The sequence below is a fragment of the Penaeus monodon genome, chromosome 11 (genome assembly GCF_015228065.2).
Source record: "Penaeus monodon isolate SGIC_2016 chromosome 11, NSTDA_Pmon_1, whole genome shotgun sequence".
Classification (NCBI taxonomy): Eukaryota; Metazoa; Arthropoda; class Malacostraca; order Decapoda; family Penaeidae; genus Penaeus; species Penaeus monodon.
In genome coordinates this window covers 51045269-51072768 of record NC_051396.1, presented here as the reverse complement: position 1 = coordinate 51072768, position 27500 = coordinate 51045269, and the positions used below count along the sequence as shown (strand labels likewise).

At 40.9% G+C, this 27500-nt stretch overlaps 1 protein-coding gene across 1 annotated transcript in view; it reads left to right on the top strand.

Moving 5' to 3' along the window:
- Positions 1-8189: 8189 nt before the first annotated feature.
- The window catches only part of LOC119578627 (catenin alpha-like), a 28577-nt gene continuing 9266 nt past the window's right edge, over positions 8190-27500 (top strand). Inside the window, exons 1-18 of the mRNA XM_037926189.1 lie at positions 8190-8378; positions 13377-13566; positions 14626-14870; positions 15120-15306; positions 15840-15989; positions 16072-16088; positions 16310-16612; positions 18919-19122; positions 19697-19812; positions 20591-20675; positions 20938-21108; positions 21249-21360; positions 21554-21754; positions 22533-22754; positions 23151-23400; positions 23568-23808; positions 24859-24975; positions 25244-25255. Coding sequence (XP_037782117.1) covers positions 8265-8378; positions 13377-13566; positions 14626-14870; positions 15120-15306; positions 15840-15989; positions 16072-16088; positions 16310-16612; positions 18919-19122; positions 19697-19812; positions 20591-20675; positions 20938-21108; positions 21249-21360; positions 21554-21754; positions 22533-22754; positions 23151-23400; positions 23568-23808; positions 24859-24975; positions 25244-25255 — 2937 coding nt within the window. The 5' untranslated portion in view covers positions 8190-8264. The remainder of the gene's footprint in view (positions 8379-13376; positions 13567-14625; positions 14871-15119; positions 15307-15839; positions 15990-16071; positions 16089-16309; positions 16613-18918; positions 19123-19696; positions 19813-20590; positions 20676-20937; positions 21109-21248; positions 21361-21553; positions 21755-22532; positions 22755-23150; positions 23401-23567; positions 23809-24858; positions 24976-25243; positions 25256-27500) is intronic.

The window sequence follows — 27500 nt, the reverse complement described above, 5'->3', positions numbered from 1 at the left end:
GGGACTATTGATCCCTCCTATTTACTTTTAGTACGAGCAACGATGTTAACGCTGTGTGTTGGTTTTTATTTATTTTTTCTTGATATTTATGTCGGAAAGGCTTTTTTATGCATTTTAATGAGGTGTGTGTTGCGTTGGGGGTGGGAGTGGGGGGGTGGGAGTGGGGAGGGGGGTTCTGTATCAGTTTGCCCCGGGGGGTCTTGTGTGTCCGGTTCTGTCTCGGTGCGTTTGTCTGTCGGTTTTGTGGCTGCTTTGTTTGCTTGACGATGTAGCGTGCATGAGCGTGCATGATTGTGTGATGCTGATTTCTCTCTTTCTCCATACCGCTTTTCCTATCTTATCCTCTCCCTCCTTCCTTCCTTTCCTTCTCTTCTCTCGCTTCCTTCCTCCCTCTTTCCCTCCCTTCCTTCCACTGTCCCTTCCTTTCTCCCTTCTTTCCTTATCGCCTCCATCCTTCCCTTCCCTTCCCTTCCCTTGCCTTGCCTTCCCTTCCCTTCCCTTCCCTTCCCTTCCCTTCCCTTCCCTTCCCTTCCCTTCCCTTCCTTTTCCCTTTCTTCTTCCCTTCTTCCCTCCATTTAAACCTTTCTCCCCGCCTCCCATCCTTCCCCTAACCTCCCTTGCCCCCTCCCTTACCCCTCTCCCTCGCCTCCCCTCCCTTACCCCTCTCCCTCGCCTCCCCTCCCTTACCCCTCTCCCTCGCCTCCCCTCCCTTACCCCTCTCCCTCGCCTCCCCTCCCTTACCCCTCTCCCTCGCTCCCCTCCCTTACCCCTCTCCCTAGCCTCCCCTCCCTTACCCCTCTCCCTAGCCTCCCCTCCCTTACCCCTCTCCCTCGCCTCCCCTCCCTTACCCTCTCCCTCGCCTCCCCCTCCCTTACCCCTCTCCTCCCTCCCCCTCCCTTACCCCTTTCCTCCCTCCCCCTCCCTTACCCCTTTCCTCCCTCCCCCTCCCTTACCCCTCTCCCTAGCCTCCCCTCCCTTACCCCTCTCCCTAGCCTCCCCTCCCTTACCCCTCTCCCTTACCCTCGAAGCGGCAGCCATAAAGAGCAAAAGTTTACCCCAGACTTGTAAACCAGCGGTCGTAACTTCGTGCTGATGGTGAGGATGATGAAGATGGTAATGAATGGTGGTTGGAATGAATATGATGATGGTGATGATGAATGTGCTTGGAATGAATATGATGGTGACAATGATTGTGATGGTGATGAAAATGGTGATGATATATACAGTGATATTGATGATGCCATTGCATGAAGCAGACTATTGTTGTTGATAATCATCCTACGTGTCTCTCTATCTTCCTGTGTATGTATGTATGTGTCGTCGCGTGTGCGTTAAGCCGTCGTGTGCGTGCAACGGAGCAATTGCAGAGGCGTTGAATGACAGGCGGAAAGATGAATGGGACGGATTATGTGGGTTTTGTTTTTATTATCGTTTTCCTCTTCCTTCCTTTATTCATCTACTTTTTGTTACGCGTTTGTCTTTGCTTTGTTTTTTTTTCGCCCGTGCTTATTCTATTGCAATATTTAATTATTTGTTTTAGGTGTGGTACCCTTCTTTGTATTTTGTCGTTATTTATTTGTTTGTTATTCCTTTGTTCCGCTGAACAAAGAATAATAGAAATAAGAAAAGAAAATGGAATGGAAAATTAGAAGAGAGACAAAAGAAGGAAAGGAGAAACAGAACACAAGGAAAACAAAGAAGGAGTAGAAGAAGGAGAAGGAGAAGGAGAAGGAAAAGGAGAAGAGATGATAAACTGTAGCTTTGCAACTTCATGTCTTCGTCTGACATGTTTCTTTGCCTGCAACGGTTGCATGGCCATTGCAGTGTCAAAGTACCGTTATTGACGATGCAATAATTCACGCCTCACTCGTCTTCTCCTTCCCCGCCCTCCTCGTGTCTTCTTTTGTCTTTGATTTATTTATTTTTTTCGCCCAAACCATATTTTGTTCAATGTTTCTCTCTCTCTCTCTCTCTCTCTCTCTCTCTCTCTCTCTCTCTCTCTCTCTCTCTCTCTCTCTCTCTCTCTCTCTCTTCTCTCTCTGTCTCTCTCTCTCTTCTCTCTCTCTCTCTCTCCTCTTCTCTCTCTCTCTCTCTCTTCTCTTCTCTCTCTCTCTTCTTCTCTTTCTCCTCTCTCTCTCTCTCTCTCTCTCTCTCTCTCTCTCTCTCTCTCTCTCTCTCTCTCTCTCTCTCTCTCTCTCTCTCTCTCTCTCTCTCATATATTCATTCTATATTTTCGTCTCCATCTTCGTCCGTCCTTCCCTTGCAACACGCACGACCTTGTTACGGAGCCGCCATCGATCCACATGCAACGGCAGGGGGACATGCAACGGCAGAGGGGGGGCGCTTGCATTGCATTCCGACAGACGGATCGCGCCCTCCCCCCCTCCCTCCCCCCTCCCTCCCCCCTCCCTCCCCTCATCGGCTGACCCCGTTCTTGCACACGTCGGGGGTTGCTTGCGTGCTTGCGTGACTGCGACTCGTCTCTCGGGATAGGATTGAGGGGACGCGGGGGGGGAGGGGAGGGGAGGGGAGGGGAGGGGAGGGGAGGGGACAAGGGAGGGAAGGGGAGGAAGGGAGGGAGGTAGTGGGCCGGGGTCTAACGGGATTAATGCAGGGAGTTTATGGGTAGAGGGAGTGGGATTGCGAGGCTATGTAGGAGGGAGGGAGCGAGGGAGGAAGGGAGGGAAGGAGGAGGGAGGGAAGGAGGGAGGGAAGGAGGAGGGAGGGAGGGAAGGGAAGGAAGGAATGGCTGTTGGAGGGAAGGGATGGAAAGATCGAAAACTAATTAAAGAAGTGGATGGAAGAGAAGAAAGAAGGAAGGGAGAAAGAGCAGGATGTGGCCGTGGTGGAGGAGGAGGAGGAGGTGGCGGTGGCGGTGATGAGCCAAGTGGTGTTGGTGATAACGCTGATGCTGAAGGGATTGATAAGCCCGTCCGTGTTGATCGGCGTCTCTGTCGCCAATTAATTCACTCTTATTTTCATAATATGCTTTATAATCATCATCTCTACTTCTGGTGATGAATATTGCCTCTCGCTCCTTATCACTTTCATTTCTCTCTTGATTCGCCTTAAATCTTGCTGTTGTGCCTTCATAGTCCGTCGGATTCGGTGGCCATTGATGAATATATTAATAGATCCGAGACTAATCCAAGACCGGCGAACGAGCGAGCGAGCGAGCGAGTGAGTGAGTGAGCGAGTGAGCGAGCGAGTGAGTCCTTGTCATAGAGCAGGTACGGTGATGACGTAATGGATGACGTCAGCATCGCGGAATGCCTTCGAGTGGCGCGGGAGAGTTGCCACGTTTGCTGTATTGCGGTGTTATTTTTATGTCGTTAGGTGCCAAGATTTTTTCCCCCCAGTAGAATGCTTGCTTTTTTAATTGGGTTTATATATATATAGCATATAGGATGTAATGGTTTGATTTTCTTTTCCTATTTTGTCTTTTAACCCCCCCCCCCCAACCGCCACATACCCCGTTTGTATGGCTGCGACAATTTTAACAAGGGCAAGAAAAGTGGCAACTCCCCCCAAAAGAGTTGGACGTTGCCATGGTAACCGATATCCTTTTGAATGGAGCTTGTAAAATGTCCTTCGCGGCGGCTTCAGGTAGTCTAGTGGTAAGGGGCCGAAAGGGATTTTTTATATGGATTCAGAAAATGGAAAAGGAAAAAAAATTGAAAAGTGTGTGTGTGTGTAGATAGGGATGAAGGAAAGAGAAACGGAAAAGGGAATGATATGGATGGGTAACGAAGGATGAAATAGGAGGAAGAACTTCATTTTCTGGTTGAAAGATTGTAGAGAGAGAGGGGGGGGGGAAGGAAGAGAGGGGGAGGGAGAGGGAGGGAGAAGTGGGTGGAGACGGAGACGGAAAGGGAAAAGAAGACGAAGAAGGAGAGGTTGAGGAAGAGGGAGAGAAAGAGAAAGAGAAAGAGAAAGAGAGAGGAGAGATAGGCAGACAGAGACGAAAAATCCACTCAAATACTCACTCTTTCACTTTCACTCACTCACTCTCAATCTCAGTTACTCACCCAGTGACAGTTAGTTAGGGTGACAGGGAAGGAGGCACAGTTGACTGAATGGCAGGAGTGAGACCAGGAGCGAAAATTAACGGATAAGAAAAATATAATAAAATTGAGACCCATTCGCCCAACCTCGTCAGCTTGTAAACAGAAAACGGAGACAAAAAAGGCATTTACCGCGAACAAGAAAATAAAATGGGAAAAAAATCATCGCCAGAGTCCAAGCTATATAACGAGACGCTCAGGTGCTGAGGAGGTGGGTGGGGGTAGGGGGGTGAGAGAAGGTAGTAGGGATCGGGGTGGAATTGGGGGTAAGAGAGGGAGAGGGAAGGGAAGGGAAGGGAAGGGAAGGGAAGGGAAGGGAAGGGAAGGGAAGGGAAGGGAAGGGAAGGGAAGGGAAGGGAAGGGAAGGGAAGGGAAGGGAAGGGAAGGGAAGGGAAGGGAAGGGAAGGGAAGGGAAGGGAAAGGGAAGGGAAGGATCGTTGAAGAGGACTCGTGGCCGTGAACGACAGCGTGTTCTATTCACGACGAGTGCGAGCGGGGGAGGTGGGTAGGGAGAGGGGGAGGAGGAGGGCAGGAGAGAAGGAGGGGGAGGGGAAAGGATGGGGGGGAAGAGAGAGGGGAGGGGGAAAGGGGAGAGGAGAGGGGAGGGGAAAGGGAGGAAGAGAAAGAAAGGTAAAAAGAGGAGGGGAAAGGGAGAGGAGGAGGAGAGAATGAGAGGAAGGACGTGTTTAGTGTGGGAGGTGGCGGGGTTTGCGTAAAGGAACTTTGAAAGGGTTGAAGAAGGTGAGAAAAGGGGGTGGAGGAAGAGGAGGGAAATAGGATAAAGAGAAGAATGGGAGGTTAAATAAAGTTGAGACGAGAATAGGTGAAAGGAAGGTACTTGAAGCAGAGCGAAAGATAGACAAGAGACGGAGACGAGAGCAAATAAAAGAAAAAGGAAAGAGACAACGAGAAGTATAAAAGGGGGAAGGAGATGCAAGGAAGAAAAAAGAAGAGAATAACAGCGAGGAAGAGGGAGATGCAAGAAACCACGAGAAAGTCCTTGCACATTTTCCCGAGTCACAATGCACGTCCTGGCTTCCGACGGGCGGCTTCCTCCCCCTCCTCCTCCTCCTCCTCCTCCTCCTCCTCCTCCTCCTCCTCCTCCTCCTCCTCCTCCTCCTCCTCCTCATCCTCCTCCTCCTCCTCCCCCTCCTCCTCTCCCCTCCCCTCCCCCTCCCCCTCCTCCTCCTCCTCCTCCTCCTCCTCTCCTCCTCCTCCTCCTCCTCTCCTCCTCCTCCTCCTCCTCCTCCTCCTCCTCCTCCTCCTCCACCGCCATCCGCCGGCGCCCCCCCCCCCCCTCGAGTGGCACGCCGTTCCTGGTCGGGCTCTTCGGACAGACTTGGCAGGACCTGTCTTCAAGGGGAGGGGGGGGGCAAGGGGAAAGGGTAAGGAGGAGAGGAGGGGGGAAGGGGAAGGGGAAGGGGAAGGGGAAGGGGAATGGGAGGGGAAAGGAAGGGAAAGGGGGAAGGAGATGGGGGAGGAGGAGGGGAGGAAAGGAGATGAGGAGGAACGGTAGGGAAAGAGGAAGAGGGGGAAAGGGAGAAAGTAAGGAGAAGGAGTGGGAAGGGAATAACGGGAAGAACTGCAGGTAGGAGAGGAAGGGGGTGGGTGAAGAAGACAGATAATTGAGAAGAGAGAGAGAGAGAGAGAGAGAGAGAGAGAGAGAGAGAGAGAGAGAGAGAGAGAGAGAGAGAGAGAGAGAGAGAGAGAGAGAGAGAGAGAGAGAGGTAAAGTCCGTAATGATTTCCTGTCTGTCTCCTCTCCTCCTCTCTCTCTCTCTCTCTCTTCTCTCTCTCTCTCTCTCTCTCTCTCTCTCTCTCTCTCTCTCTCTCTCTCTCTCTCTCTCTCTCTCTCTCTCTCTCTCTTTCTCCTCTCTCGCCGCCCGGCCGTGGCAAGAACGGGTTGTGAGGTGATTTAACCCTCTTTTTAGTGCATGATTTTTTTTTTTGCGTAAATGATAGATTGGAATATATGCTATGAAAGTTCTTTCTTTTTTCTCTTTGTAGAACTGCTGTAGATGTTTGAAACTATTTCCATTGATTTATTTTCTTTTTTGAGTGTGTTTTTTTTGAGCAACAAGATTTAAGGTTTCGAAAATTGTCCAAATGGCAGTTTCTTTCGTATTTTGAGAATGGAGATGATAAATTTTGGGCCAAATGTACAAGGGGGAAAAAATGACATATGGTCGGATGTTGCGATGGGAGAACGGTAAACAGTAAACCGCCTTCTCGGGGGTCCTGTTAACGGCTTGTAATAACATCAGGAGCGTATTTCGTTGTCTCTTCCTTCTGGTGATATTATTACGATGCGCTGCGGTGCGATACTGCGGAACGATGATGTTATGCGGTCGTACGGCGATTTGCATTCGATTTGCCGTTTTGTGTCGTTGGTATTTGCGTCCGCCGGTATCGCCGATGCAGTCGTCTTCGTTATTTTCTGTCGTATTTATCGCCGTCTCGATGGGGGCGAATGTTACACCGCCCTCATTATCAGTACCGTCATTGAGTACAGGCGACAGGTGATATTGAGGGAGGGGAGGGGAGGGAGGGAAGGAGGAAGAGAAGAGAAGCGAGGGAGAGGAGAGGAGAGGAGAGGAGAGGAGAGGACCGGAGGAGGAGGGGGGGGGGAGTATTGAGGGCCGCCGGATATGACTTCACGTACTAGCAATGCTGGAAGAGAGAGGTGAGGGGGGAGGAGGGGAGGAGACAAGGGAAGGAGTATCAGGAGAGAGAGGGAGTAAAAGAGGAAAAAGGAGAAGAGGAAGTAGGAGGGGAATGTGAATGGGGATTGGGGTAGGAGGGTGAAAGAGGAAGAGGGAAGAGAAGGTAGGTGATTGGGAGACTTTGGGCGAATGGAGAAGGAAGTGAAGAGGAAGGGGAAGGGGAAAAGGGAGGAGGGGGTGGGGTGGGGCGGACGCGGGATGTTTGCATTGTTCCGTGGCTTGGTTGGTGACTTACCTTATTTATTCCGTTTTCTCTTTGTCACTGTCTTTATTTCCTCTGTTACTGTCTTTATTTTTTAATATTTTACTTGTTATTGAGGCTATTAGTGATGTGCGATTGGTGTGCATTTGTTCAGAATGCGCAAACTTTTTTCTCTCTCTTTTTTGTATGTGTAAACGAAGAAATGGGCGTGTTTAGGGAACACATGCATTTTGTTCACGAAACAGGATGTCTGTGTTTCTTTGGGAGGATGTGAAAGTCGGAGCCCAAGAGAGAGCGTTTGTTTGTATGTATGGTTGTGATTGTGAATGAGTTCGTGTATTGTCTTTTACGCCATTCCATGTATCGCAGACTGGTAGATGTAGCGGATACAGAGTGCCGTTTTGCTTTTTTATGCTTTGACAGGTGGTTATTGTTACTGGAAAAAGATGTGTGGCTCATAGAACGTTTTATGTTTTTGTATGTATATGTATATCTTTTTTTCAGAAAAATTATGTACCTAAGGGGCACCCATGCCCGCAATCACGCACGCCCACCACGCGCACACATGCACACACGGACTCGCTCCACACGCACACATATGCACATGTAGTCGCTCCACACACACACGTGCGCGCATGCAGTTGCTCCACACACACACATGTGCGCGCATGCAGTTGCTCCACACGCACACGTGCGCACACGCACACGCTCCACACGCACACGCTCCACACGCACACGCTCCACACGCACACGCTCCACACGCACACGTTCCACACGCACACGTTCCACACGCTCCACACGCACACGTTCCACACGCACACGCTCCACACGCACACGCTCAACACGCACGCGCTCAACACGCACACACTCCACACGCACACGCTCCACACGCACACGCTCACGCTCACGCTCTCTCTCTCTCTCTCTCTCTCTCTCTCTCTCTCTCTCTCTCTCTCTCTCTCTCTCTCTCTCTCTCTCTCTCTCTCTCTCTCTCTCTCTTTCTCATTCATTCACTCATTGTTATTAAATCCAAGCATATTCCGTTAAAAGTATACCATATTCATGTTTTTAGTATTTTTAAATAGAAACTTTTTAACAGACAAAGTATCTAACCCTGCTTTCTCTCTGTTTCAGATCCACGTTCATAGGTAGCCCTCAGAACCATTCCACCTTCTCTCCACTTTGCGTAAGCCCTAAGTAGCCCAGCCAGCCCAGCATTTCCGCGTGCCCCTCCCCCCTCTCTGCAGCAAGGGCGGCCAAAAATAAATAAAAGAGAATGACCCTAGACCACTTTAACCCTGGGGGTCCCGTCATCCTCAAGTGGGACCCCAAAAACCTCGAGATTCGCACCATGTCGGTGGAGAAGACTCTCGAGCCATTGGTCATTCAGGTGACGTCAGAGGTTGAGTTGTGGACCAAGACCCTGGATTTTGGCGAAACTGCAAGGGGAGGTGCTGATGGTTTCCAGGAAAAATGAGAGAGATGTAGAGAGAGGGAGATGTAGATGGATATGGGAAGAGTGATGACAATGGTTCAGTTTGATTTTTAAAAATTTATTTGTTTATTTATTTATTTATTTTATTTTTTTAGATCATGGACTCGGAGAACAGGAAGCAAGTGTGATTTTCGCATGTAGTTCATTTTACTGTTTTTTAGTTTTATTTTGCAAATTAAGATAAAAAAAAAAGTTTTGAATTTTCAAGAATGTTCTTTAGCACTGAAATTATTATTACATTGGCTGTTACAAAACAGATTTGATATTGAAGGTTTGAAACAAGTCCATCAGCATTTTTTTACTGCAGTTGTGATTCAGTGATGCTCAGAACATGCAAGAAAAGTTACTATCAATAAAGATGCATTAAGACAAGTTCATGAGTGGAAAGTTCAATTTAGGAAAGTAATTATGAATGGTGTAAATATCATATTATGGTGAAAGAAAGATTATGTACAAGTAGAAATGTAAAGCATTGATTCTTGATTTTGTAATAATAGTATTTTCATATTATGTTTTCATAGAAAGTAAGGTCAAAAGGAAGACCAGCGAATCAATATTTTTTTTCTTTTTCCAGTGATCGTAAGAAATGCAAAATGAGCTTTTTCCAGAGATATTCCTAGAGAGAAATTTTTAGTGGTGTACATTTTGAATTTTTTTGCAGAAACACCACCATAGAAAGTGGGTGAACCTTGGCGATTCTTGTGTAGTGGAAGTAGCGCTCAATTGGAGTGAGGAAATGGCAAATTTTTTTTTTTTCTCCGTCTTTTGTTCTTCTAGTCATTTTTAAAAGATTTTTTTTTTTTTTTTATTGTCTCCTTTATGAGTGTTTTGGAATTTTGAGTCCAGCTCTGGAGACTCCCCCACCCACCCCTCTAGGAAGAAGCTGGAGTTACAGTGATTTGGGAACGGAAAAAGGAGGGAGCTGGAAAGAGAGGGAGGAAGGAAAAGTAATAGCAATAACCCCAAGGAAGACGACGAGCCGAGATTTGGAAGACGTCGCCTCTCCCCCCCAACCCCTTTGCCACCCCTCCCCCCAGATCCAAAATGTTTTTCACAAGGAGGCGATTCTCTCTTTCTCCGTGCTGTAATGGTACTTGTGCACTGTGTGGCTCATGTGTACGATGGTCAACATGGATTTGTTTTGATATATAAAGCATTCATATATATTCATCCCCCCCCCCATCCCCTGCCCCGTCAGTCTTCCTCCGTATATATATATACCCTCCACTGTTTCTCCCCACTAGACCTCCCCCCCTCCCCCACTCCACTCAATGCCAAGACTTACAGATCTGACAGGAGATTCCGACACCATTGCTGTTGGCTGTGCACTTCTTGTAACTTCCCCCACACCCCCCACACCCACCCCCATTATGCCGTTAATGGAAGGCCGTGTTTGGAAATTAATCAACCCACTCACTATACCCCCCCCCTCCTGTGATCTCTTTTTTTTGTTTTTCTTTTTTGTGATTGCTGTTTTATCACTTAAACAGTTTTATAGATTATGATGACAGTTTACCTTTTGAAGGATGATTTGCATATGAAGAAGATCTCTGCATTTATTGTTATTATTATTATTTTTTTATTCATTCTCTATTCTCTCTCCTTCATAGAGTGTATCAGTGTGTAAGTGCATGAGTGTTTGTTTAAAGGATGTGAATGTATAAGTTTGTAAGTGAATGCGTTGAGTCTGACTGACTGACTGACTTACTGACTGACTGACTGACTGAGAGAGAGACTGAGAGTGAGAGAGGGGTGTGTGGAATGGAGTGAAAGTGCGTGAATATATGAGTGAGTGAGTGAGAGAGCATGAGTGAGTGAGTGTTAGTGAGTGAGTGTGTTAGTGAGTGTTAATGAGTGACTGGAGTGCATGAGTGACTGGAGTGCATGAGTGACTGGAGTGTGTGAGTGACTGAAAGTGAGAGAGTGGTGAGTGAATGAATGAGTGAGGGGTGAGTGAGGGGTAAGAGGGGAATGAGTTAGCGAGTTAATTAAGTAGATAGAGAGAGACAGACACAGACACAGACAGACAGACAGACAGACAGACAGACAGACAGACAGACAGACAGACAGACAGACAGACAGACAGACAGACAGACAGACAGACAGACAGACAGACAGACAGACAGACAGACAGAGAGAAAGTAAAAGTAAAAGAGGAAAATAGATGTGTGGTTATGTCAATGCTTTGCATATATATTTTTTTTTAGAAAACTTACTCTTTGCCCATTCTCCATCACAGTTATATAAAAACCATTGAATTTACACTTACTAATCATTGAGAATGCATACTTGTTGCTCAGTCACTTTTCTTGCAATTGCATGCCTCTTGACTAAAGTAAAATATACATTTTTTTCACTGTGTACTTCAATAAACTGGTCCTGACCGGATGAATTACTTTTATCTGTGGATTTCTGCAGAAGACCAAGTATTGGTAAGACTGCAAGTTATTTGGCAGTGTTTGTGTGCTACATTGCTTTTTCTGAACAATTTGTTTTGTTTCTTGAGTTTTATGTTCGTTTTGATTTTATTTATAGAATTGGCTGAAGTTATTCATGAGTCATTAAGACTGAATACCTTTTTTTAAATTCTTTTTTTCGTGTGTAGTGTTTACATATATATACATATATATACATATATATACATATATATACATATATATACATATATATACATATATAATAATATAATATAATAATATATACATATATATATACATAATACATATATATAAAAATATATATATATATAATATATAATATAGTACATATATAATATAAATAATATATATTATATACATTATTAATATATATATAATATATATCATATTATAATATATATATTATATATATAGTATATATATATGTATATGTTTATATATTATATATAATATATATATATATAATATATATATGTATATATATTATATGTATATATAGTATATAGTATATATATGTATTTTTTTTTATATGATGTATGTTATATAATATATATATAAAATATGTATTATATGTATATATTGTATATATGTATATATATGTATAATATTATATGTATATGATATATGATGATATATATATATATATATATATATATTATATTATTTTAGTTTTTTTTTTTTATTTTTTTTCTCTCTCTCTCCAGTAAGTTTGGCTGTATAAAATACCCCAGTTCTTTGAGCATCACGAGAGCCTAATCCAGGGCCCTGTCTGTCATGTCCTGTTGTTTTAATACCTTTATTTTTTTCTTTCCCCTCCCTTTTCTTAGGTTTGATGTGCATGTAGTGTTGAGTAAAGCCAGGAGTGCATGGTAAAAAGTTTTTCTTTGTCGTTGGACTTAGTGCATGAACCCTCTAGTGAGCGATGAAGCCCTCTGTCTAAGCGGGACAGCTTAGTTTGAAATTTGAGAAAGAGAAAAATCAAAGAGAGGAAGTAAGGATTACAGAGAGAAAAAGATCAAAACTAAAAGTAAGCCAAAAAAAGTAAAACCTAAAAGGACTCTGAAAGACTTTGCACAAATACAGATACACACAGTGTTTACAGCATCACGAGTCACTTGTGCGGACGAGGTGTCTCGATGCTTAAACGGCGTACAGGATAAGGGAATTCACTAAAAAGCCCAAGGAATCCCCACCAGAGCAAGATCAGTACTTCGGCACCATGCCCGAGCAAAACTACCCCAGCATGCCACCGGGCACCGATAACGGCAGTGGCCTGGTGCTTCGATGGGACATTAAGAACCTTGAGATCAAGACCCGGTCAGTCGAAAAGACCCTAGAGCCCCTAGTCATACAGGTAATGAGTTTTACAGCTTGGGGGGGATTCACCACCACTACAGTGTGTTGTGTTGTGCTGAGTCTGTGGGGTTTCTCCATCCCTATATATTATCTCAGGGGACGGCTTTTTCTCTCTCTGCGGTGGCTAACTTGTTCTTCCTTGCTGGTGGGTGTGCTTTGGAGAACCCTGTTTGATTTTTTTTCCCCCCCATCTTGCCCTTAAATGTATAAAGGTGTACTGCTAAATTTTTCATATTTACTTTTGTTTAATACACTTTGGACACAAGTCATGTAATTGTTGTTCTTGTCAACAAGGTATAATTTTGAGATAATCTGTTAATGTTCATCTTCTCTTTGACAAAGATAGTTAGTGTTTGTTTGTATATGTCTAATGAAAACATTTAGAAAATATGTATGTAGATGTAACTAAAAGGATTAGTCTATATACAAGAATAGCTTTGTATTTTACAGAAAATGACCACAACTTTGATTATATAATGCTTTATTATTGTTTTATTCTAAAGTGACATTATACAGATGAAGCAGGTAATCAGATTATATGATATAAAGAAAGTAATAGTCTAGCTAGTTTATGAATAAAAGAAAAGCAATTCTTTTATGTGGATAGGAGAGAAGTGGGCTTTTGAAGGTAGTACTAGAGGTGGACAGATGATATTTTTTCTCCCTTTGATTTTTTATACAAAAATTTTTGTTTGACTATATCCTGCTTATTATTGAACTGTAGTTGGATTGTAGTAAGTACATATGTAGATTGTTTTCCTTTGTTTTTGTATGTCCTTTTACCTTCTTTAAAAGTTCATATTTTTTCTTTGGTTTTCTCCAGCATATTGTGATATTGTCCAATTAAAAAAAAAATTCTTTTTCACTTAGGCCTACAGTTGAAAATTTGGTGCTAATTTGTTTAGTATTTCCTCCAGTTGAAGTTTCCAGTTCTTCTCAGTTTCTTGTTTTTCTTGATTTATTATTTGCCCTCAGATTTAGCTTTGAACCTAGCCATTAATTTCACCCCCAACCCTAACCCCACTCCGACACTCCACCCATCCCCCCAAAGCTAACTTCCCCCCGTCACTCATGCATACCCGTCCGTCCGTGCCATTAGGTCACGACCCTCGTCAACACCAAAGGCCCCTCCAAGAAGAAGAAAGGGCGGAGCAAGCGCGCCCACGTGCTGGTTGCGGCAGTGGAGGCGGCCACACGGAACTTCATTGAGCGCGGGGAAGAGATCGCCTATGAAAACCCTGACATCAAGGGTGAGATGCTGGGGGCCGTCGAGGAGGTTCGCAAGACAGGTAGGCGTTGAAGGTGCAGGCTGCATGGTGCGAGCATGGCCCAGGTCTCTAGGCCTTTGCGGGCAGTTCTCTAGTGTTTGTTATTTATTTGTTATTTGTGTTTTTTCTCATGTATGCTGTCGGTTTGTTGTGATGATTTTTTTTTTTATATATAGTTTTGTTTATTAATTGATTTGTTTGTTGAAGTTCCTTTTACAAGTATTTTACATTTTATTGATTTGATAAAAAAAAATATATTTTGTTATTTTTTGTTAGGTATTTTGATTATTATTATTTTTTTTAAATCTATTTTTGTTTCCCTTAAACTTTCAACTCATTCTTTTGTACTAACATTTCATTGATACTTGCTGTTTTCTATCTTTCGCTCTTGTAGTACATTAATTGAAGACATTTGAACTGCCCTTTACATCCAAATTTCTCTTGAAACATGATATAAAGACCATTATGTTTTGGTGGAAACGAATACACTAATAATGTGAGGTTGTAACCATATAAAAGACATTTCATTTAGTGCTTCTCTGTATTTTACATCTTTTACATGACATCTCTTAGAATAGAATAGATAGAAAGACATCCAGACTTGTTTTCTGACACATTGGCCTGGGTTTTATTGGTTTTAGGTTTGTATAAGTGCAGGATCTTTTAAATTGGTATGGGACCCAATATAATTTTGGTATTTTCCTTTTTTTGTTTCTTGTTGGTTGATCTTCACATTTAAGGAAAGTACAGTGGGATGATAAAGGCTTCATTAAAATATTAATTCTCCATTTCTGGTTCATCTTTCCTGTGTATGTCAGATTGTTTGTGGATTCAGAATATAGTAGTTTACTTTTTATTTACTTTTAAAAGTTGAGTGGTAATCCAAGTGTTTTAGAAATAAGCATTTTGCAGTTTGTAGTTTTTATGTTTTTGTGTGCATAACCTATGCATGTGATTTTATTCAGTAGCCTCATTTGACACAGTTTTTAGTACAGCATAATTAAACAACATTACGACCTGGGCATCCAAAGTTCCTTGAATTAAGAATGACTTTTTGGCCTTACTCCCTGCCTGCCCAAGGAGATACCATGTCGCGAGCTGCCCGGGAGTTTGCCGAAGACCCCTGTAGCAGTGTGAAGCGCGGCAACATGGTGCGGGCTGCTAGGAACCTCCTCTCAGCTGTCACGCGCCTACTCATTTTGGCTGACATGGTGGACGTCCACCGGCTCCTCAAGAGTTTACAAGTGGTGAGTTTCACAGATTGGGTTTTGGGTTTGGGTTACCGCATTCAGAGAAGGCTTAAGGATTGGAATATGGATGTTCATGTGCATTTATAAATGTTTGTGCATACATTTAGTTGGAAACAAACAACAGAAACAACACACACACACACACACACACACACACACACACACACACACACACACACACACACACACACACACACACACACACACACACACACACACACACACACACACCACATCACTCCAACCACAAACACACACAACTCATGCATACACAAACTGCACGTCATCATCACACACCACTGCTCTCACAACGATTACGAACAGCACAAAACACACAGCCACACGCACTTACAACTCGTCGTTACCCCAAGAACCCCAAGTGAACCTCACAACACAGCAGCGCAAGCCCAGAACGAGCGAACAGAACCCAAGGACTCCCGTACACACTCCTCACTCGCAACACAGATCTCTCAACACAAACTCCATGATGCATCCTCACCATCCTTCCATGGTAGATTTAGGAAGAGAGGGTAGATGTTGTTTCCCTCTGTTTGGAAGAACATAGGAAAACAGAGCGGTCCAACCTAGACCAGTCTGCGTGATGATGCTAGGAGGCTTGTGTAAGAAGACTCCAGATGCTTGACAGCTTCGAGATTTTCTGCAGGGTTTTGTACAGCTGTATATGATGGAAACTAAAAAGTTTTCTGTAATCTAATCATTTTTGTGATTGTGTGGGACTTGTTGTTAGAATTAGTTGTATTTTTAGGGTTTCAGTTATACAGTTGATACCTTGACCAAATGAAATTCTCCGATTTTTCTATAAACTTTAGTGATGTGCTCAGATTGTTTAAATATTTGGGTTCATTATGTCTGCAGTCTTGATCAGTTTAATATATGTTCATTATGTTAGTTTTTGTTTATAAATCTTATATTTCTGCTATTTTCCCAAGGCATTTTCCCCCTGTATTCACTCTGTTGCATCATGCCATTTGTACCATAACTTTTCTTATACATTGTGTGGCTCAACTGTATTCTGAACTCAAGCTGTGGGTACCTCTGTGATCTTAGCCATTAGTTATATCACATGCTTCTGGCTGATGTTTTTTGAGCTGGCAGTAACACTGCTTGAAGTTGAGAAGTATGGCTTTGTGCAGATTATGATTGCATTCTTCAGTTTGCTGGCCAAAAGCTACAGTGAGAATAGATGGCAGATTAGTTTTTTTTTTAAACTACATAGAGTATTTTTTACTTTTTGTTTTGTTTTTGTTTGAATGAGATTTGGCTCCAAATCAGGTAAGAGAGTTAGCCAAGGCTAAGAAATGTTAAGCCAGTAGTATACAATATTATACTCTGAAGGGAGCTGTAAAATGGCCTAGCTGTGATATCTTGAAATTGGCACTGATTCTTGTTGCTTGTAAGAATTCCTTATTGTCTGTGCATAGAAATGAAACTGCAACTCATAGTGAAAGTAAAACTGAATAAATAAATTTATTAAAAAAAGTATGAACAACTAGCAGCCTAGCAGGTACACTGGCTTTGCACACAAGTTTAGGTGGGGAAAAAAAGTGAAGCAAACAAACCTACTTTTAAGCCCACTCCAAGTCTTACGGCACACTCCAACCCCCCAATCAACCTCACAGGCGTACGTGCGGCACCCAGAACTGGCAGCAGCGAAGGCCAACCGCGACTTTGTGTTCAAGCAAGTGTGTGAGGCAGTGAACACCATCAGTGATGTAGCCCAGGGTAAGGCCACCGGGGCGGGCCAAATGCCCTACGAAGGCCCGGGAGAGCTGGCTTCGGCCCTCGATGACTTTGACGTGAGTATCACAGGAGTTCCTGATGGACGTTTGATCAGTGCACTTTATTCTTCCTTTGTTTGCATGGAGGATATATATAATTTTTTTTTACTGATATTAATACATATTTTTTTTGTTGATGAGATATTGGTTTTTTAGTGTTTTAGTGCATTGAGATCAAGGAGCATTGCTGATAAATGATATATGATAAGATAGGAGAAAGGAAAAGAATTTGATGTTATCTTTACCCATAACTCTTAGTATGAGAGAGAGAGAGAGAGAGAGAGAGAGAGAGAGAGAGAGAGAGAGAAGAGAGAGAGAGAGAGGATGAGAGAGAGAGAGAGGAGAGAGAGAGAGAGGGAGAAGAGGAGAAGAGAGAGAGAGAGAGGAGAAGAGAGGAGAGAGAGAGATGGAATGAAGAGAGAGAGAGAGGGGAATGAGAGAGAGTAGGGAGATGAGAGAGAGAGAGAGGAGAATGAGAGAGAGAAAATGAGAGTGAGAGAATGAGAGAGTAAGAGAATGAGAGAGTGAGAGAATGAGAGTGAGAGAAGGAGAGAGAGAGAGAGAGAGGGGGGGAGAATGAGAGAGAGAGAGAGGGAGAATGAGAGAGAGAGAGAGGGAGAATGAGAGAGTGAGAGAATGAGAGAGTGAGAGAATGAGAGAATGAGAGAGTGAGAGAATGAGAGAGTGAGAGAGTGAGAGAATGAGAGAGTGAGAGAATGAGAGAGAGAGAGAGAATGAGAGAGAGAGAGAGAGAGAGAGAGAGAGAGAATGAGAGAGAGAGAGAGATGAGAGAGAGAGAGAGAATGAGAGAGAGAGAGAGAATGAGAGAGAGAGAGAGAATGAGAGAGAGAGAGAGAATGAGAGAGTGAGTGAGTGAGATAAAGTGTGCATGTGCGTGTGCATGCTTGTTTGTTAGTGTGTGCTGTAAGAATGTATGTTTTATGTGTGGAGAGTATTTGTTTGAAGTATTGCCTCTCTTTGTGGTTCAACAGAGGGTACATGCTAAAGTGATGTAAACATTCATTGGGTGTAATCTATGTTTCATTTGTCATCATTTTTAGTATGAGCCAAAGAAAACTCTGTTCCATAACTCCACCTGCCATCAACAAGTATTGTTCCAGGATTGTATGGTGCCCAAATATTGCAAAGTTCTCAAAAGGGAAATTAGATTCTGGACATTTAGGCAGATTGATATAAAAATAGAATCATTGGTTAAATAAACATTAACATTATTTGGCTCTTACCCTCCAATTTGTCCAGAAGTTATTTGATTTGTGTGCCGTTGATACACACTAATTTGTCAGATCTCTTTTTTTTTTTTTTTTTTTTTACACATTGATGATTGCAGTTAGTGCATGTATACTTTCATTGTCATATTTATGTTTTTTTATTGTTATTTTTTGTTACACATCTATGGCTCCATAAAAACTCACCAATGAGTCGATTACTAGGCCTAACTGACCTTACCTTTTTAAACTATGCCTCAAGTTTTTTTTTTTTTTTTGGGGGGGGGGAAATATGTTGTTATTGTGGTTAAGATTATTATGATTGTAGATATATTATTAATGATACTGTTAAAAGTTGAATTAACAGTGTCAGAAATAAAAAAAATTGTAAAAAAGATTGGGGAACGAAATGAATAGATGAGGTCAAGTAGGGTACCCAATCGGCACGTATAGCAGGAATACATTCCATGCCCTCTGTAATACAAGTTTATTTATTGTATTTACATATATATGGCTCTACAAGTGCTTAGTCACTGGGGAGTCAGTTAACTAGTCCTACCTTTCTCATCTATTTACCTTTTTCCTTGACTTTTGGAAAGGGTCTTTTGCATTATTTCATTGTCCCAAGTTTTTAGTAATAATTTCATAATCATAACTTCAATAACAATAATAACAGTATCAATATAAATTGTAATAAAAAAAAACACATTTTCCTGCCAATTCAAGGAAAGGGGAAATCAGGATTGGTCACTAGGGCCAACTGAGACACGTGGAGCCATCTGTATGTAACAAAATTCACAAAAAACTACAGGGGACAGAACATAAACCTGGGGTAGTTTGGTTAATAATTGACTCAAGGGTGACTAAGCACTTGTGGAGCCATTTATTTGATAAAAAAAAAAGTACTCAGCAGATACATTTCAGACAGTCATGTACTCTATTTCCCAAATAAGAGATCATCACAAATAGGGACCTTGCATAAACATGCCATCACAACAATTTTTCCTACTGTTTGTGAATACCATGTAATTCTGGATAGCTTGCCCCTTCTTCTGTCTTTTGCCATTCTAACCGACCCTCCCCCTCAACCCTTAACAGGAACGTATTAACATGGACCCACTGACCTACAACGAAGTGCGAACCCGTCCTTCCCTTGAGGAGCGTCTAGAATCCATCATCAGCGGAGCAGCACTCATGGCAGACTCATTCTGCACAAGAGACGACAGGAGGCTCAAGATCGTTGAGGAATGTAACGCTGTGAGACAGGCCCTCCAGGACCTGCTGACTGAATATATGGATAATGTGAGTATGGGGCCATGTGGCTGATTTCCAGATTGTTTGTGTCTCTCTCAATAAGAGTTGGTAAGTTAGCTGCTGTTTAATGGCTCCCATGGCATTGTCTTTGGATTCTGAGAATGCATTACCTTCTGCTTTTTAATCTCTCACTGTCAATTGACTTTTGTTGTAGTTCTGGTATGGTTAGTTTTTGTTCTGAGCATTTTAGATATCTTGCCATTGTGATAAGCTGATGAGATAGGGATTTTCACCCTTTTGGTGTTTTGGTGGATTGGATACTCCTTTTTGATTGGTTTGTTATTTGTTGCCTGTGAGTAGATTCTTGGTATAAATGTTTCAGGTGTGTTCATGTATTTACAGTATATGATATAACTAGAGAAAATTTTAGAGATAAATACAAGATTTCCAAAAATGGTTTCCAGTCATTGTTGTATTTGGAGCTCAGTTACAGGAAAAGAAACAGCCATATTAAGAAAGAAGGCAGTTTGTGTGATTGTATTGTAATTTATTATTTCACACATGTATTTGCTTATTGTTAATAGTGCAATTAAAGTTTGACAATGTTTTTCCCTGTTTTCAGATGGGACGCAAACAGCCCTCTGAAAACCTGGACAAGGCAATTGATCACATGTATCGCAAGACCAAGGACCTTAGACGTCAACTGCGTAAAGCTGTAGTTGATCACGTTTCAGATAGGTGGGTATTTTTTATATTTACTTATTTGGTTATTTTTATCATTGATTTTTTTTTTTTTTTTTTTTTTTTTTTTTTTTTTTTTTTTTTTTGTATGTGTTTTGGTGATTGTCAAAGTGGATATTAGATGTGAATATCAACTTTTAGATCAAGATTTTTTTTTGTTTTATTTATATATTAGGTAACTTATGACAGGATGTCAAACTCATGGCCCTCAAGATAGTCACAAGTGGCCTGCAGGATGACAAGAATTTTTAGCCTGAGAAATTATGATCACAGTAATGGATTATATGGAATATAATATCAAATACATTGTTATTAGTGTCATCATTTAAAATCTAAAAACAAAAACAAAAAATTATGTATAGGTAAGTACTGCAAGTTTTAATCCTTTGTCATCCCTCAAGATGGTAGCTGAAATGAAAAGTGGCTTGTGTGAGATTTTGGGTTTGACACTCCTTTGTTTGGATTACTTGGGACATACTTTGTCATTAAAGTGAAAGAGAGATAGTCTGTCAATTTGTATTTTATGTTTATATATTTTGAATCTCTCTGAATGTTCATGTCTGTAGCTAAAATTTATCAATCAGTTTTAGATGTGTTTACTTAGTAATAATGCAATTTTTATCTATTTCTCAGGGTCTAATATATAATCTTTTATTTGTATTTTTTTTTTTACTAGTCCATATTCATTACATCACCTTAGTTTTATTAAACTTAGCTATGTGTACAAAGGAACTTGTCAGTATGTGTGTCTGAATAACTTGCTTTTGAATTCCAGTTTCTTAGAGACAAATGTACCACTGCTAGTTTTAGTTGAAGCTGCAAGGAACGGCAATGAGAAGGAAGTGGAGGAGTACGCTCAGGTGAGTGCATAGCAGGCCTTTTATGGCGCTGAAGACTGGGACTTGGGGAGTAATGGATTGACTAACTAGAGACGAAAATGGCTAAATACACATGCATTTATCATGACTCAGTGTTAATGATTAAATTTGTGGATATCATTGTGCAGTATTTGTATATATGTAATTTTAATAAGCATGAAATGCACTCTTCTGCATTCACCTATCTCCTTAGTGGAATTTAATTATACCATACATTTATCTTTCATTCTTTCCTGTCTTCTAGGTCTTTACTGAACATGCAAACAAGCTAGTGGAGGTTGCAAACTTGGCCTGCACCATGTCCAACAATGAGGATGGTGTGAAGATGGTGCGCTATGGTGCAGCACAGATAGAACACCTCTGCCCTCAGGTCATCAATGCTGCACGTATTCTTGCAGCACGGCCCAAGTCCAAGGTATGTTTTGTGTGCATGGGAGGACATTCTTCAAGAGGTTTTGAATGAAGTAATGCTCGTTGTGATATTTTTGTTTACGGTTTGAGTGTTTGTGTGTTTATGCTTTGTGCTTGTTGTTTATTTCGTTTTTGTTATCTCAGGTTGCTCAGGAGAACATGGATGCCTTTAAGGATGCCTGGGAGAACCAGGTGCGCATCCTTACAGAGTCTGTGGATGACATCACAACCATTGATGACTTCCTTGCTGTATCGGGTATGTTTATATTTGTGACTAATATTATTTTTGCTTTGAGATGTAATTTATTGTTATTACCCATGATATAGTACAAATGAGATTTTCCTGAATTGTTGTCTGTCTTAGAATATGAAAGTATGATGTATAAAGATGCATCTTCATTAAAAAGAAAAAAAAGGGAGTATTATCATTCTTGAATCAATCTTTCCAGAGAGTCACATATTAGAGGATGTGAAGACGTGTGTACGAGCCATCAACGAAGGTGACCCTGACACACTAGACCGCATTGCTGGTGCTATTCGGGGCCGGTCTGCCCGTGTGTGCCATGTGGTTGCAGCAGAAATGGATAACTATGAGCCCTGCATGTACACTGACCGAGTCTTGGAGGCAGTAAAGGTGTTGAGAGACCAGGGTAAGTCAGATTAGATTGATGTATTGATGTATAATAGGTGGCATTAAGGATTTTAGAAAATTTCTGCAAGTGTTAGGGATTGTGCTTAATTTTTATTTCTACAAAAAGGTTGTTTTGTTTTTAGTGATTCTCTTGCTTATTCATTATGCTTTTTATATATATTTTTTTTCTTGTTACACAGAAGAGAGATATGAGACCGCAAAAATCATAAATAATGTAATTTATAAATTGAATAACATACTCATAACTTCTTATCATGATTTCCCCTAACCCAGTGACAGCTAGATAAAAACTTGGTTAACTGGCTAACCAGGCCATTATTCTGGCATTGTTAATACATATCGGTAGTTTTCCCCATTTGTGCCCAGCTTCTTAGGAGGTCAATCAACACTTTTAACAGTTGTTTGTAGCTGGTATTTATAAGCAAATGTTAAAATTTACTTAGGTACCTTTAGTTAATTATGGTACCAGAAAAATGATGCTGCTACTATTAACCCCTTTGATCCAGATGACGTGACCATCACGTCAGAAAAAAATCTGGCTCGAGGGGCTGGTGACATGAACAGGCCGTCACTAGAAAATCTGGCTGTAGGCCGGGTGATACGAGCCTGCCTTCATGAGTATTTTAGAAGAAAGCTGGGGTGATGAAGGCTTGCCATGAGTGCACAAACCTCTTGGGAGGTCGATTAGTATTTGGCAATTTTGCATTATTTACATTATTGCTCCCTATTTTTCAGCATTTACTATATTACCTCTGACCCTGTAAATTGTCTTTCAGTGCTGCCAAACTTTGCCCAGCGAGTGGACGTGGCAGTTGAGGTCCTAAGCAGTACACCAGGCAAAGAGGTGGACGAGAATGAGTTTATTGATGCCTCACACTTGGTGTACGACGGAGTGCGAGAGATCCGCATGGCTGTGCTGATGAATAAGGCAGATGATGAGTTAGATCCTGATGATGTGTTGATGGATGAGTATCACACTTTGGAGATCAGAAGCAAGTGTAAGTATTGTTTTTAGATTGGAAGTGTGGTTTGTATTATATGTATTTTATATGTATAACTTTTACTGATGCAGTTGTTACTGCTATATTGAGAATCATTATATTATAAGAATGTGCTCAGATAGTGCTTTGGTAATATGTCTAGTTGATATATCATTGGTAATATTTCTATATTACTCTATTTATGAAAAATTATAAATGTACAGAGAATTATATATATTCAAAAATAGAACTTTAAACCCACCTAGAATGAATTCTGTAGTAAGATCAACTTCACCTCAAAAGCATTTTTATATTTTTAGTATTAAGAACCTTCCACTTCTGATTCCGTTTTATTGCTATGGATTTATCTAGTAAGTTAATCTAAATCTAAATGGTCTTAACCCAATCTTCCAGCGAGTGCACACACTGTGGACACAACCATTGACGAGTACCCAGGTGTCAGTGGCATCACGACGGCCAGAGATGCCATGAGAAACCTGAGCGAGGAGGACAAGGACAAGATTGCCCAACAGGTGGAGAACTTCAGGTTGGAGAAGGTCAAGTTCGACCAGGAGGTGGCCAAGTGGGATGACACAGGCAACGACATCATTGTCCTGGCTAAGCACATGTGCATGATTATGATGGAGATGACAGATTTTACCAGGTAGGTAGAAGGGGAGTGGAGGATTTTAGGGCATAAGTTTATTGTCTTTGTTTTCTGAAGTGATCCTGGTTGTTAGAGGACTTCAATCCAAGTCATAAAGGCCTGGTATCAAATATCCATCTTTATAAACTAACCACTTGATGTAAATACATCTTGTTGCACCATAGGGGTCGAGGACCACTCAAGACTACCATGGATGTGATCAATGCTGCAAAGAAGATTTCAGAGGCAGGCACAAAGTTGGACAAGCTCTCCCGTCAGATTGCCGACCAGTGCCCTGAGTCGCGCACCAAGGATGACATGTTGGCATACCTTGACCGCATTGCTCTCTACTGCCACCAGCTCAACATCACCTCCAAGGTCAAGGCTGATGTGCAGAACATCTCTGGAGAGCTCATTGTGTCTGGGGTATGTATAGAATTAGAAGAGTGAATAATAAGGGTATGAATGAGTGTTAGGGTAATGGACATTGGACTATTCATTAAGTATGTGTGTTATAAAGTGGATGAATTAGAGGATATTAAATAATGGATATATCAAATAGTATTAAATCAGATATATTGAATAAAGATGTAATATTAAATAAAAGAACATGTGACTTTTTGACTTACATATCTTGGTGAGGGCAATAGCTTTGTATGGAAGGAGTTTGCTGGTTGTGTAAATGTATTGATTTTACTTTACTGTCAATATATATCTTCTGTTAATCTCCTGTCTTTTACTAGTAAGTTACATCAGGGAGCATTGAAATTTATATTATTTAATCTTCAGAGTTAGGTACAATGGTAACATACTTCCAAGTGAAATCGCTTCAAGTCATGCTAGGAGGGGACTTTTAGGAAGAGCATCCACTGTTTCTGTCTGCCAAACAGAAAGTTCTTCAAAAGAAGGCACATAGTTCATAATGCAAAACTGATAATTTTATCCTAGACCATAATTTATCCTATTTACCCATTGGATCTGGATGCCTCATTGTCATCACATGGCCCAAAGTATGATCATTAGGCTTAATTGATTGGCCACTCTGATGGGTAAGAGGATCTTGAGCATGAAAATAGCATCCTTCCTGGAGCAGTGTTCTTCCAGTCATGACTCATGGACATTACATTCCACACTCATTTATCAATGGAAATAATGCAGAATCCTCTTTCTGAATGCCAAATAAATCTAGTCATCCTCCAAGAAGTCTGCACTTGTGGTGAGTCTTTCCCATCACCCCAGCCTTCAGCTGAAATGCTTACAGTGGCAAGTTGTGTCACCCTGGCTCAGAGCTGAATTTTCCCATGACAGCATGTTCATTTCACTCACCCCTTAAGTTGTCGTCAAGCCGCCCTCAAGCCAAATATTTTCATGATGTGCTGGTCATGTCATTGGATTGTAGGGGTTAAATCTAATACTGTTGGGAATGTGTCTATGACTTTGACATGTATTTTAAATCCTTTTTACTTCCTCCTGCAGCTGGACTCCGCCACCTCCCTCATCCAAGCAGCTAAGAACCTTATGAATGCCGTGGTCCTTACTGTCAAATGCTCCTATGTGGCCTCCACCAAATACCCACGGCAAGGAACCATCGCAGTAAGTATCGGTTTGGACTTGTATGTGATATATTCTCCCCCATATTACTATTTTATTTTTATTTTATTTTTGTACTTTGCATTTTAGGGGATATGGTGTGTATTTTTTATATATGTATTTTTATTATTCACCTCCTGATTTGAATATTTACCTTCACAAAGAAAAATTTTAAAAAGAAGAAAAAAAAAAGTGGAACCATGCCTAATGGGAGAGAATCAAGAGATAAAAAAGAAAAATAGTTACATAACATATGAACTTTCCTTGACAGCCTACCCACCCTGTGAGTATAAAACATGTCTGTATTCTTTATCTCAGATTTTTTCGCTTTTTTTTTATTTGATATTCATTTTTGATTTTTGGTAATGGATGGAAGCATCAACACAACCAAAGTAAAAAGTGTTGTGATTTGACTTAGACACTTTGGCTTGGTGGGTCCCCTAATTTTGAATGTTTTTTATTAATTCATTTGTTTTTGATTTGTCAACATCCAAAGCTTAAGAGAGATATTATTTAAATGGAGTGGCTGTAGCTACCATTGCTATGACAGTTAGAGAAGTTATTATTGGTAGTACTAGAATTATTATGATTTTTCATTTTATTGATATTTTGTTTAAAGTTTATTGACAATTAGTTGCAAGTCTGTGGCTGGTTGTGCAAAATGGGCCAGAAAAGAATGAATAGAAAGAAGAATTTATAGCATATAGGATCAGTGTTGGATACCTTTGTTTTAATCACTAACTAATTATCATATAATTTATCATGGGTTCTTGTGGCAGATAGGTTGACGAAAATTTAATTGTGATATTTTCCAAGTATTTTTATTTGTGTTTGTATTAGATTGATTCAGATACATCAGATTAGACCAATTTAGCAAGATGCAGCAACCCCAGCTCAGATTGGCACGTCCTCACAAAACTGTAAAATCTCTTAATGCACCTGAGATTTATTTAAGGAGAAAAAGGAAGAAAATATTTGCATAAATGGATTTCTTTACAGAGAGATTAGTAAATGAGGTTTAATGAAGTTATGCTCTTTGAGTTTATAGATTTAAAGGGATATCAAAACCTTTTTTCTTCTTCTTCTTCTTCTTTTTTTATATAGTGTTGCATTATCTATATTCAATGAAGCAAAGGTTTGCACAACTATAAGAATAGTTAGGCTATAGATGTGAGTGGAAAATTTTAGGTTTATTAATAATTTCTGATTTTCGTATTTGTTCTAATTTCCTTTTTTAAAAATTATTATTGCTTAGATAGAGAAGAGGTGCTTAAAGAAATTTTACTTAGTTTTGGAAATTTTTTGGTTTCTTCCATCATTCTAAGGCTTTTAAGACAAAAACAAAGTAAGTGAATGGACAATATTGAATAAAAAATTTGAATTGATAAATCTGAACAACAACAAAACAACAGCAACAACAACAAACAGCAACAACAGCAATTTTCTCTTGTGTTGTGTCACGCCCCAGATTGGCCCCTATAACGTAATGACGTGGTAACGCACTAATCTGTTTTGCTGCCGCAGTAGCATTTAGGAGCCGATGCCTCATGATGTTGGGTAATTAGTTGGTGCGGATTTTGCTCTATTCTCTTTGTGCTGTTCTTCCCTTTGTGTTGGATGATGGATGTTGTAGGTAGAGAGAAGTCCTTTTATATTATCATTGTTTTTTAAAAGATTCTCGATCCAAAGTCCTCACAAGAACTTCCCTTTGGCACACATACAACCCCTCGATGTGAGCAAGTAATTGTGGAACGGCACTTTTGTATTTACTTGTTTTATTTTTCTTTTCTTCTTTCTTTTTTGCTGTTGGGGTTTTGGAAATGTTAACTCACCTAGGACTTTTGTTTTTGGCAGGATATGGGTAAGAAGATATAAATGAAGATGAAACGTAGATGACAAACGTTAGGTTAGGCATTAATTCGGCCAAAAGTTTTTATACATTTGGGCCGGTATTTTGTAATGAAATTTGCGTATTTGTTCAGGATCTGAATTCATAGGGGAGTAGATTTAAGATTAAATAAAGATGATACTTGCTTTTTGAGAGCTAAAAGACATTACAGATATACCCTTTTGAGAAATACTGTGTTGGCTGTTTGTAGATCCAATGTATGTCTCCATGTGAGTGCTTTGGAGGCTTTCAGCTTCAGTCATCAAGCTAGATCAATAATTTCCCTGGTTATATTTGCAAATGGTTTTAGTTTCATTTTTAATTTGCTTTCATAGTGAAACTAAGATAAAATGAAAGTGGAAAAGAACCCTTTTGTTCCATATAACAGAATGATCAGATTTGATTTGCTTGCCTAGATGTGAGAAATCTTGATGTTTGGTACATACATTTTTTCTGCCCAGGTGTCCATACTAATAGTTAGACTTACTGCCTAGTGTATTTATTTATTTATTTATTTTGTTGTTCTCTCCTCTCAGATGTTAGTGCTTAAGGTTTCATGTTTGCCTAATGAGCTAAGAATTTGTTACTTGACAATTTTTTTCAGTGTTTACTGTGTCAAAAAAAACAAAAAAACAAAAAA